Raw genomic sequence first — 13,378 nt, forward strand, 5'->3', positions numbered from 1 at the left:
AGCTGTTCTCCATTCCTCTGAGGACCCCAAAAAAGGAACTGGCCCTTGGTTGCAGCAGAGAAAGTTTGTAAAGGCATATAAGCAATGATTTATTGACAGTGAGAGTTGTTAAGCTACTGAGAAAAAACTGTAGACATCCCTTCCTCAGAGCTCTTTAAAAGTAGTAAAGATAACCATTTCCCATGTATGGCTTATGTGGGTTTCCTGTGTTGGATTTGTTAAGGTGACCTCTACTCATGAGGCTGTGCTAGGATGACTAGCATATCTCTAAAGATTAGAAAACAGGCTTTAGTAAGGACAGAAAAGTCAGAACAGACCTCATGCTTCCACCCTAGTTGTTACAACTTTCCGGTCACTTTCATTGTATTTCATACAACCAGTCTCAGAAACAGACATGTGCCCCATCTAGCAGATGCAGAAACTAAGGCACGAGGGACAATGTAACACCTAAAGAATGTGTCAACTACAATGCTACCACTGCCTGGTTACTGTATCACTCAGTAGGAGCACCAGGGTGAGTTCTTTTTTTTTTTTTTTTTTTTTTTTTTTGAGACAGAGTCTCACTCTCTTGCCCGGGCTAGAGTGAGTGCCGTGGCGTCAGTCTAGCTCACAGCAACCTCAAACTCCTGGGCTTAAGCGATCCTACTGCCTCAGCCTCCCGAGTAGCTGGGACTACAGACATGCACCACCATGCCCGGCTAATTTTTTTTTTTTTGTATATATATATTTTAGTTGTCCATATAATTTCTTTCTATTTTTAGTAGAGACGGGATCTCACTCTTGCTCAGGCTGGTCTCGAACTCCTGACCTTGAGCGATCCACCCGCCTCGGCCTCCCAGAGTGCTAGGATTACAGGCGTGAGCCACCGCGCCCGGCCCAGGGTGAGTTCTTGGATCCTGAAACCCAGTGTGGTTGTGTGGCTGGCCATTCCAGGACAGGGAAACAAAACTATTGCATACATGAAGTATACAACAGGAACTAAGATAAGAATGAAGTATAGCATTGGGTATGATTTCTATTTATGTGAATACAAAGTCACTTAGCCAGTTTCTGGGAATGAACTTGGATTGCTTTGGAGGGCTGTCATAGAGGAGATTACTCCATTGCAGCCACTGGAACTAAAGGCATTTGCTAGGATACACTGCCCTGTCCAGCACACGTGAACATGAAGCAGTATGTGTGCACACATGAACATGAAGCAGTACCCTGCTGCCTCTCTCTCCAGCCACAGGAGAAGTTGGGTTGAGACTCATTTTGTGCTCAGAAACTACTGAGCGATTGGATCTTTGAGATCTCTTCCTTGACTGCATAAGGTCAAGTCTATGATTTAGAAAGGTTTATATTCAAAGTTTCTAGGCTTAATCTCTCAAATGTTTAATTCCATGATCACTTTTAACTTTATATTATTTGAGTCCTGGAGAAAATATTAGAGAATTATCTGGAATGGTGATTCTTAACCTGCTATCCATGGATAGTACTGGCTCATGACATCTCTAGTCCTAAATATGGTGACCACTTCTTCCAAGATTGTTTGGGACTTCCCTGGTTTTACCACCAAAAGTCCCACATCCCAGGAAACCCTTGAGTCCAAGGAAAACTGGCATGGTTGGTCCCTCTAGTCCTAAATGAAATAAGGACGATGAACTTTTCCTAAGATTGAAAGTACTTGATCTAAATTCTGAAGGACCAAGTTTTCTTAAAGCTAAATGCATTTAACTTAAACTGAATTTCGAGAATCTGTCTTCCTAAATCTTGGCTTAAAAATGTCACTTTTAAAAAGAAAAATGAAATCATAGTGACAGTGATTAGTAGTTTTATAGTTTATTTGATAGCTTTATTTGTCACAGAGGAGGACAACCTTATGTCAGAACCCCTTCGCTTATTTCTACTATTGTCTGGGTACCACTCACTGATACAGTCCCTTTCTATGCCTTAAAGTTCTCTGTCCCTCCTACTGGCTGTCATGCTGTGATTTTTTTTTCTGAGACAGTCTCACTCTGTCACCCAAGGTAGAGTGCAGTGGCATGATCATAGCTCACTACAACCTCCAACTTCTGGCCTCAAGCGATTCTCCTGCCTCAGCCTCCCAAGTAGCTGGGACTACAGGTGTGCACCACCACACCCAACTAATTTTTTTCATTTTTTGTAGAGATGGGGTCTTGCTCTTGCTCAGGCTGGTCTCAAACTCCTAAGCTCAAGCAATCCTCCTGCCTCGGCCCCCCCAGACATACTGTGACTTTTGATCTCAAGGTGATGATGATGTTCATTGGGGACATACAGGGTTAGTTCAGACTATGAGCGCTGAGTTTGAAACAGCTAAGGCACTTGTTCTGATAGTTTATGCACTATGTCTGGAGAAATTAGCCTTCCCCTTACCTTCTCTGTCTTCCCGTGGAATTATTTCCCTATCATTAAACATTTTTTGAAAGTCTGTGTGGGAAACCGTAGGGACTTTCAGTTGTAATACGATTGGGGTAATACTATGGGGGAAGACTGCAGGAGAAGAAGTGGTAAGAGATGGCTTTGCCATTGAATCACCGTGTACCCTTGGGCAAGTCACTTGGCTTTCTGAAACTCAATTTGCTCATTTGTAATTTGGGGATAATACCTTCCTTACCAACCTAAGAAGATTGTAGGGCAGAGCACTTGAGATAACAGATTTGGAAGTGATTGTGATGATGCAGCCAGCAGATGTTTATCAGCTTGTTTCTTCTGCTCCTCTGGCCTGGGCTTCTTCATCAGGAAATGAGGCCATAACCAAGGGCTGCTTGCACTTTTCATAATCTTACAAACTCTAATATAACAAGCAGAGGCATTACCTCATTGCAGCCAAACATACCTGCTTTCTAACAGCAATTACTCAAAACTAATTCCACTTCTCCCCCTGTTGGCCTTCAATCCCTCATCACATCTTTCTCTCATTCCCTCCTTCTCAGGCACAAAGCCTCATTCCCAGGGGCCCAGCTCAGGGCACTTTCTTCCCAAGCCCTAGCATTCCAAAGTAAGCACCTGCAATTTACGATCTCTGCTCCCTTCCTGCGCAAAACACATAGCACAAAATACACATGTATCAAGAGGGGAATTGTGGTGGAGTGAAAAAAGAGCTCTGGTCTGGCCAGTATACCTCACTAGCCTTTTACCCTTGGGTAAATCACTTCCTTCCCATATTCTCATCTGTGAAGTGATGGGGGGGAGTTAACATTGTGTGGTAGAAAAGTGCTGGCCTGGGAATCCTCAGATCAGGTTTCTGGTTCCAGGGTTGCTGCTTGCTAACTTGCTCTGTGACTTAGGGAAAATCACTTCCCCCTTAACTGGCCAAACTCCTCCATATATAAAACAAGAGGATTGGATTAGGTGATTCATTAAGGTCCCTGACAGTCTGGAAATTGGATGATTCTATGAAAGGGATTTCATTAAACAAACCAATTGGAGCGCCTACTCTGTGCCAGGCACTGTTTGATTGATGGTGATTGTGAAAGGGCTCATGGCTGGGACCCTGAGAGTCCTAGTACAACTGCTGCTTGCTCCTGTCAGTGTCCCAAATTGGCAATGTGGCAGCCTCATACAATCAGTTCCTGCACTTCTCCTGCTTTACATCCTCCCACTCCTTTCCCCTCCCCCATTCCACCACCTATAACTTTAAGAAATGGTGATGAATCATGGAGAAGTTTCTGAAACATAGTCCAACCACCTGCCTACTGGAGATATTCGCAGTGCTGTCATCAAGCTGCAGTGTGGTCTCTAGCTGCCCCAGTAGAGAAACAGGCCAGAAGGCAATGGCAGATTAATGGAGTTGGGAGGAAAGTGGTTGATTTTTGACAGAGGGGTCTGTGAAAGCCATTTGTGAGCTGTGCTGAAGAGACTAGATCTGGAAAGACTCTCAGCATCTTGATTCTGAGATTACTTATTCCCAAAGGGAACTTGAAAAGTCCTTATAGCTATATGTTCCTGCTGCAAGGCAGAGAGTGCCTGATCCTGATCTATTTCAGAGATATGAGACGCTTTCTTGACTGTATCCAGCAAGACACAAGGAAGTTTTTCTTGGTGGCCAGCCTAGAGTTAACTCCTACTGGTTGGAAGGTTACCTCCCATTTTGATTGTGGTAAAAGTGACTGATTAGTGCTCTCTCAGTAACAGGTATAAGGTATGAGACTAGGCACCTCTTATTTTACTTTACCCATTTCAACCTGGCTGATGTATCCCAGTTGGAAAGACCTAACTAACACACTGTTGGACATCCTACCAAAGTCAAATGGGAACATCCTGTAACTCCATGGTTACAGGATGAGTTGTCTTTCCCTCTTACCCCTTATAGCAGCAGCAGGCCCTGTGAGTTGTCTTCCTTCCTCCTTTACTCCCTGAGAACAACTTTGTTCCTGACCCTCTTGAGATATTACCTCCTTCCAGGCCTCTAGACCAGCAAGGCCATTTAGCTAGGAGTCTGGGGGACAGCCTTATTTTCATTCTGGCTCCCTTCCTGCCACATGTTCCATGCTGCATGTCAAGAATTAAAAGCTTTCTGAGCAGGCTGGATTTGAGTTGGCAGAGCAATCATTAATTCAGTTCTATGGTTCCTCCATTGCAGCCTAGAGACCATAGAACTCCGAATCAGGCAGAAGGAAGAGAAGATGGGAAAAGTCCTGGAAAGCAGAATCCCACGGGGATCCACATGGTCCTCGAGAGAATAATCTTATCCAGAAGCAAGGGCCAAGTGTCACATAATTGGGCCCCAAGACTGGCCAGCTGGATGAAAAATAGGCCAGTGGAACCTACATGGTAACTTTCTGCATTTGGTGCTGTGACCCAACTCATCTCCCCATCCCTGCAGAGAAACCTGAGACCATGAGGAGCAGCCTGACCCTGGTGGGAACCCTCTGGGCCTTCCTGTCTCTTGTTACTGCTGTGGCCAGTTCTACCAGTTATTTCCTGCCTTACTGGCTCTTTGGATCCCAGCTGGGGAAGCCAGTGTCATTCAGCACATTCCGGAGGTGCAACTACCCTGTGCGAGGAGAGGGACACAGTCTGATCATGGTGGAAGAGTGTGGGCGCTATGCCAGCTTCAGTGCCATCCCAAGCCTGGCCTGGCAAATGTGCACAGTGGTGACAGGTGCCGGCTGTGCTCTGCTGCTCCTGGTGGCACTGGCTGCTGTCCTAGGTTGCTGCATGGAGGAACTCATCTCCAGAATGATGGGACGTTGCATGGGGGCAGCGCAGTTCGTCGGAGGTAAGACTGTGTTTCTGAGATTGGGTAGGTTGGGAGCTTTGGGCAGGGGAGTGTGGGGAGTGTGGTCATATGTGGAAATCCATTCTCACCTCCTCCACTTTGTCCAACTCTAAGGCTATGAATGGGGTCTCTTTTAAAATATTTAGTCTAGGACTTCCCAAAGTGTAGTCTATATCAGGGTTTTATTCACAGCAAACTTGGCTAGTAGGCAGAGTTGATGACTGTTGTTTAGCCTCATTTTTGTCACCTTCTGCCTGCAGAGCACCCATTTAAGAATATTATCCAAGTCTGCCTTCGAGGGGCAGCAACATATACTCTAGTTACTGCTCCAATACAAACTTGCTCTCTAAGAGCCCTGCTCTCCATCTGATAAACACCTACACACAAGTACAAATTACTAACAGCTCTTACCAAAGAAATATATCTCTAATAGTGAAATGCTAGGTACCAGACAAACTGTATAAGACAGCTTATTTGGCCTACATCTAAGGCTAGCCCTGTCTGGTAGCCATTAATAGTCTACCCAGATTTCTTATGACCGTGCCCCACATTACTTGTCTTTTCCCTCATTCAAGCTCCCCCTAATTTGACTGCAGGGAACCTGGGATGCTGGCAGTGTGTGCATGGGCTAGGAAAGAGCAAAATGAAAAACAGCAGACTACAGGAAGGCCATAAGAGCACTTTAATTTGAAATGTCTGAGAAGGGGGAAAAAGCAAGTTTAGAAAGACAGGCAAGTATGTACATGAACATTTGAGCTATTTTGCAAAACCTGGATGGGGCACTAGGAAAAAGTGCTAGTAGAACCTACTGCTCTACTGCTGAAGTTTGTTGTTACAGAGTTCTGGAATCATTATCCAATTCATTATCATTAGCATCTCCACTAGCATCACAATATAGGTTATTTGAGCCATGAAATTTGGATTCCACTTCTGGTTCTTTCACCAAGCTCCTCTATGGCCATAGCAGACAAATGGTATGACCTCTCTTGTGCTTTATGTCCTTTGGATTTGTCCTCTGACAATACAGCCCCAATTTTCTTTCTTCTCTCCAATGACTGCATTCAGGTGGCCTTGGGCTGAGATGGTAGTGATTAGCTAAAGCAGTGGTTCTCCACCGGAGCTGCTTTTGCACCCTCCTACCTACAGAAAATATTTGGTAATGTCCAGAGACATTTTTAATTATCACAACTTGGGGAGAGTGCTACTGACATCCAGTGGGTAAAGGTGACGGATGCTGCTAATCATCCACATTGCACAAGAAGAGGACACCCCCTCCACAACAAAGAAGTATCCAAAGTGACCCAAATGTCAATTGCATCAAGTTTGAGAAATCCTGGGCTGGGTTATCATGGTTTTCTGGCCTGCTCATGAAAGCATCAGATTATTTTTGTAGTGACAGTTAAGGTAAGGCTTTCGGTTTTCTCTTTCCTCGGGCTCCTTTTAAAGTTTTAAATCTGAATTACCATTCTAGCTTTCCTTATCTCTGAATTTTACCACTCTTTAGCCACTGGTTTTCTGGCCACATTGGAAAGTAGAATTAGGTTAGTTTCTTTCTTCCCTTTGAAAACCATGGTACCAAACTAGGTGCTAAAACTGATCTAAACCAATGATCCTATCTTTCTTTGGGAGCTCCGTGGGTATCACAAATGAGTCTTACTTTAGGCTCACCTTTCACCTGTATTCTGGGCATGCTATAGTTAACTCAGCACATCCATAGACACATGATTTCAGTAAGTCACACTTGGCTGGTAGGACAGAGGGGATGGTCTGTGCAATTCATATTTATATCTCTGAGACTAGCCCAGCTCAGTGCCTGGCTATATTCAGTAACTGCAGAAAGACCGAATGCATGGCTAAAGTAATATCTAGCTATGTTGGGATAAGTTAAACACATGAGAGTTGGGTTTGTTCACATCTTTTTGTTTTCTTCCAGGCTTCCTTGCAGGGCTCTTAGCACCCTTCTTTTCTGACATGAAAGTGACAACTTAACCTCACTTGCATTTATTTCTAAGAGTTTCCAGCAGAGAGTGAGGAGGAGCTAACTGACAGGAATCAAAAGGCTCGCAGCAACAGCCTCCATTAGATTCCAAGCATGAATAGTGGCTCCTACTTTAGCTTGCTGCTTCTTTTGGGCTTGGCTGAAACTTTTACAAAACCCTCATAGTTTTCCATATGATACATTTTAGTTGATCTCACCTAGTAACTCTAGAAACTCAAAGGAAGTTGTTGAGGGAGGATATGGGAAGGTAATAGAGATTTGGACATTCACGGGCTGGGCAGGACAGACTTTGACTGAGAGGCAGGTGTCACATAGAGGAAGTCAAAACATGAGTACTATGTTAGTCTTATATGATTCTGCCATTCTGTATTCCTCATAACCTTTGCTCATAGAACATGGTCACAGTGTTTATATCTAGATGGAGATATTTATTTATTTATTTATTTTTAGATGGAGATATTTAAAGTTCAAGAATAAAGTGCTGTTTGGCAGTAGTCCTAGAAAGAGTTAGGACCCAGAGTGTGCTACCAGGTTTATCCCTGGTCAGGGGAATGATATTGGGGCAGATTACTAGACCTCCACAGCCTCCCCATCTGTAAAACCAGCCAACTAAGAGCCATTCCTGCCTCCTTTTTAGAGACTTGTGGCTGTCGAAGTTATATCAGATGTGAAAGAATGGTGAAGACAGCTTGGATGTACGATATTTTCTAGAAGCCCTTTGGCACATGGCCATTATTGCTTAAGGCTCTTTGAAGATCTTTGGTATGACCCTCCAAGAAGGGCTTTGCCAGTGGCAGGAATCCAAGCCTGGGCAACATTTTGAGCTCCATGGATAAAAGATACATGAGAAAGAACTGTGGGGGTTAAGTTCAAGCTTGCTGTTCAGCCGACGGGAATTGATTTTGTTGCTCCAGGCCCGGCTGCTTCTCGGCAGCTAGTGCATTAACCGAAATACATCAGGGGAGGAGCCAATTTGTTTCAGGTCTGGTTTCTCTCTGCCAGACCCCAAACCACTGAAAAGATGGAGTATCCATTAAGAACTATCCCCTCCCCCTGCCTGACTCTTATTCTCCAGTCTGGCGGCTGCCCACAGAGATGAGTGGTGGGAAGTGGGAGAGACAGGAAGAAATAAAGAGCTGCTGGCCTGACTCATACTCTGCAAGGTGACCTGATGGGGCCCTTGGGTCCCATTTGCTCCACCTGCAGCTGATCCAGCTGGACAAGCCGAAGGTCCAGAGAGCCTTCCACTGGGACCTCCATGCCCTGCTCCAATCACTGAAGGAAACATCTGGCCAACAGATTATTTCAACCCCGGGGATGCTGAGGTTTCCAACCAGCTGGCTCGCAGTCCCTGAGAACATGGCCATTATTCACATTCCCTTGTGTATATACATATGCAAGATGCTTGTGAATTATCCTCTATCTTCGGTGAGAGCTAAACAAAGAACAAATAGGTGAGAAGTAAATATAAGGAACTTTTTGGCAGGAAAAAAAAGTGTAAGATCTTGGATTAGGTTACTTGAGACAGGCCAAGAAACTTTCTGGAGCAGGGAATGTATCAGAATCACCCGGGGTGCTTAAAAATATGAGCTCCCCAACTCTCCAGTCTTCTTGTACATTCTGATATAGGCAGCGACAGGTGTAAGCCTACATGTGTAGAAAAATTTCCCCAATGTCCCTGATATGCATGCATGTTCCCTTTCCACAGCCCAAGGAGAACACTTATCCTGAATGGTTTTTATTTGTTTGTTTGTTTTATATTAATTTGTTGTTGTTGTTGTTGTTGTTGTTGTTAAGGGGATAGAATTCAACACACTCAGACAGGCACCAGTGCTTTTCACCATTTAAGGTCTTAATGCTACATGCTTTGAGCTGAATAAAGTTGTCATTAGACACATATCACTAAGAACTTGATTCCAGAAAGGATGCTAGGTTTCTAAACAACCATTATCTTTTCTGGAAACCATGCATTTCCTGGAAAGTCCTCCAAAGTTTCAGAAGACATCATTTCATTTATCCTTACTGTGCTGAGCAAGGATTTTAAAAGTGATTTTCTGTTTGGGAAATAGTACTGAAGGAAGTTAACCTACTAGCAAATACTTATGCAGCAAATTGGAGCAGAGCAGAGAATATGATCCAGGGCTTTTGACTACCAGTTCTGTACTTTCTGTACTGGTGCTCTGGATTTTTCTTTTTTCCTTTGGGAAAGAAATGCTATCACAGTATTGTTCAGACAGGTCCATGAACCACTTGCATAAGAATTACCTGGGATGTTTGTTAATGCAGATACCTTTGTGCTACAGACTGAACCAGAGCCTGCTAAAATACATTTTACACAGTCTCTCAGGTGCATATCTTTTCAAAAATATAATATATTTCAGATGTACTCTCCATTTAGTGTGAGAAATAGAATATTACCAATATAGTTAAAGCCTCCTTCATAGCCTGATTACATTGCCTTGTTACTACTGTCTTAGATTTTTGTTACTTATCATTCCCAAGTATTCTTCCAGTAGACACTAAAATTATAAACTGAGCAAATTAATAACAAATTAACTCATATTGGGCTTCTTCTTGGAGTAGTAAATCCAAGATGCCTAATAATCATGTTTGGAAAAAAAGAGTTGGCAGCCATGCAAAGATGGAGGACTTAGGGATGAAAGTGGGGAATGTAACAAAATGGCTGCCACTCAACAGTTGCACTTGTGAATGGGGAGGGGGATGAGAAGGAGGTTGATAACATTCAGTACGGAGGCTATCCTTGCCCAGAGACAAAGATTAGGCATCTACCTAATTGAGAATGTGCAGTTGGGAGAGGGTTGTACAGTTGTCAGCGTATGGGGAGATAGTAATTCTGAGAGCAGGAGAAAGTTGACAGCAGCTGGGATGTAGCTGCAGGGAGGGTTCTAAATCTGCCTGAGGTTTTGCACCTGAGGATTTGTAGTGATGTTGAAGTTTCCACAAGGGCTGAAGCTGAGTAAAGTGTGCAACTCCAGGCCTCTTCCTGGTCAGCTCAGTGAGTCCAAACCACAACAACCACATTTAGGGAGGAGATTCAGTACACTTTGTGATGGAGGATTCTTGTGGAGGGGAGCGTCTGAGGAAGGGAAACAAGATGGCAGCCTATTGGACATCTGCCCATGTGTAGTAGGGGAGTAAAGATGGCAACACAGATGGTAACACATTCTAAAGGGCTTTCTTTCCCTTCCTAGAGGCAGGCGAGAATAGGAAAATTCCCAGCCGAACATATGCAGTAGAGGCAGACTTCTACAAGGGGCATATGTGGTTGGAGGGGCAGTAAAACTGGGAGTTAGCAATGACACAGAAAAGAAGCAGGAGCCAGGGCTGCAGCTCATATGTGGCAGAGCTGGAATTTAAATGAGTTTTCTCTGCCAACACATCTCCTGCTCTTAATATTTTTGGTGGTGTTTCCTCAACATCACAGGGTGCTTTTAAAATGCATACTCCTGGGCTGCAGTTACTGAATCAAATACGTGGGTCTGAAGCCCAAGAATCTAAAATTTTAATAAGCCTCTACTCTTCCAGAAGGTGGCAGGGCCTAGCACTGGCAAAGGACTTCCCTGTTGCTATATGAAGCACATCTTTACAACCCCAAATTGATGAGAAATTTTGGGGACAAATGTAATTGAGGATGAACTACTTTATGCCTTCATTTTTAGTTTGAATGTGTTCCCCAAGGCATCTTTCTCCAGCCACTATCAAATGTAATGGAATTAGCTGTCATTTACAAGTCAAATATCTCCATGAAGTATGTTTAAAACCTAATGTGCTCATCTGTCCAAAAGGCAGGATGGAGGGCTGAGGGGATGGGAGAGTGGGAGGGCAGGTTGGGAAGAGCATGGAGCTATGTGCACTGGAGCAGAATACATGCTTTTCAGAGATTCCAGGTCTTTGAGCAGATATCTCTGCAAAATTGCAAGATAACTCCAAACAGGCAGCTTTTGAATTAAGCCCCATTCAGCTTTTGACTTTTTAGCTGTTTGTTATGGGGAACAAACAGGTGAGGAAGAAATTAGCATAGGGAATACAGGTGGAAACTGAGAGAGGAGCCAAAAGGAAAGGCAGCTGTTTAATAATAATAAATCTTTGTTGAGCACTTTCTATGTCCCAGGCACTTTATGTATATTAATCTCATTAATTCTCAGAACAGCTCTGTAAAATAGTCAGCCCTCCATATCTGCAGGTTATGCATCTGCAGATTCAACAAACCACAGATGAACAATATTTGAAAAAAAAAACAATAAAAAATAATGCAAATAAAAATACAGTATGACAACAATTTACATAGCATTTACATTGCATTAGGTATTATAAGTGATCTAGAGACAATTTAAAGTATACAAGAGGATGTTCACAGGTCATATGCAAACACTACACCACTTTATGTAAGGGAACATCTGCAGATTTTGGTATCCATGGGGCTTCTGGAACCAATCCGCTGTGGATATCAATGGACAAATATTTTGTTATTATTCCTATTTTAAAGATGAGGTAATTAAGGCACAGAGAGATTAAGTAACTTGTCTGAAGTCACTTAATGATGGCAGAGCTGGAATTTAAATTTAGGTATACCCTGACTACAGAACGCATTCTCTTATGCCATCATGTTATACTGTCTCTCCCATCTAACGCCTGCAAAATTCCTTCTAGAGATATTGTTGCCACAAGGTAGTTGTTCCTTGACACATACCTCGAGAAAGACAGAGCCTTTAAGGGTTGATGATCTCTTTGATCAGTGAGAAAAAGTGCTGCCAGTAACTGGCTATGTAGCCTTGGGTAAATCACTTTCTCTCTTTGGGTCTCAACGTCCACATCTGTAACAAGAAAGGATTGGAATAGGTAATCTCCAAAGGCCTTTTCCTCTCCAAGGTTCTTTGGCTGTATAAGGCATCTAGGATGATCTCCGAATCCTGCCATGGAAGTCCTTTCAGAAGGCTTTCCCTTTGGTCAGTGTGGGCAAAGGAGGCTATCTGTTACATAGGTTGTGCATACTTGGAAACAGATGCATTTATTGAGCACTTATTATGTACCATGTACTAAGGATAAAGAGTTGAAGATAAATATGGCCCCTGCCTTCAAGGAACACACACTATAGTGAGCAAAGCAGATGACAAACTGTTGTGGGGAATGTACGTTACAGGCTGTTTTAGTCACAGGGTGCTACGGAAATAGAGAAGAGGAGCTTGTAACTTAGCCTGGGGGTTGGGGGTGGTGAAGGGTGACTTCCTGGAGGAGGTAATCCCTGGCTTGAGCTCCTTAGCATGGTAAGGTCTGAGGAGCAGGGAGGCTAAAGAAAGTGGAAGGTCCTCCCTACTGTGCTACGAAGGGCACTTGGCTAGCTCTAGTTCCTGCTTGTGAAGTCAGAATTCATGCCAGTCCCAGGGATCTGAATGTGGAGGTTGGAAAACAGAGCTGATGTACTTTTATTAACTTGTGTTCTTTTCTCCCTAGTCTGTGTGGGAAAGCTCAATCTTCATTAATTCTTCCCTCAAAGGGTATATACTGGCAGCAGGAAAAGGCTTAGGTTTCATTTCCAGTTTTGTCCTTCACCTATTGTGCATACTCTGACATACCTTCTCATATCATAGAATTTCATTTTATCTGTGGTGAAAAACAGGAGTGTTGTTGTATTACCACTGGATGAATTCCAGAGCCTAGCAAGGTCTTTGAGTGACCAGTTTCATTTCCTGTGAGACTACAAGACAGATAAGATTGCTTTCTAATTTTAAGCATTCCACTGAAAGGAATTTGCAACCTTAATTGGTCATTCTTTTAGTTTTTAAAACCTTTCTCACTGTCAATCAGTTCTCCCTATTTTCTTATTTAAACCCTTTTTGCTGTTTCTTAAGGTCTTTATCTTCTCTTGTGGCCTCACTGAGTATTGAGAAAATCTGGTTGCCATGTGACAGACAAGCTTGGAGGCTACTTTGAGATCTTCGTCCTAAGGGATTCATCTGAAGGCAAAGTGGGCTTATTAGCTTCTTAGGGTGTATATCTTCCTTAGTAAGGAAAGAGAAGTGAAGGTGAAGCCTCAGTCCCTTGAGCAGGCTGCCTTTCACTGTCCAGTTGAGCCCTAGAGTGCCGGAACCTATACATATGCCATTCATTCATCATTGATTAAGCAGCTGCTCTGT

At 43.4% G+C, this 13,378-nt stretch overlaps 1 protein-coding gene across 1 annotated transcript in view; it reads left to right on the forward strand.

Annotated features, from left to right (window-relative positions):
* Nucleotides 1-4,773: 4,773 nt before the first annotated feature.
* LHFPL1 (LHFPL tetraspan subfamily member 1) overlaps nucleotides 4,774-13,378 on the forward strand; it is a 35,587-nt gene continuing 26,982 nt past the window's right edge. Inside the window, exon 1 of the mRNA XM_069464058.1 lies at nucleotides 4,774-5,224. Within this exon, the coding sequence (XP_069320159.1) occupies nucleotides 4,774-5,224 (451 nt within the window). The remainder of the gene's footprint in view (nucleotides 5,225-13,378) is intronic.

This window comes from Eulemur rufifrons, chromosome 30 (genome assembly GCF_041146395.1).
Source record: "Eulemur rufifrons isolate Redbay chromosome 30, OSU_ERuf_1, whole genome shotgun sequence".
Lineage (NCBI taxonomy): Eukaryota > Metazoa > Chordata > Mammalia > Primates > Lemuridae > Eulemur > Eulemur rufifrons.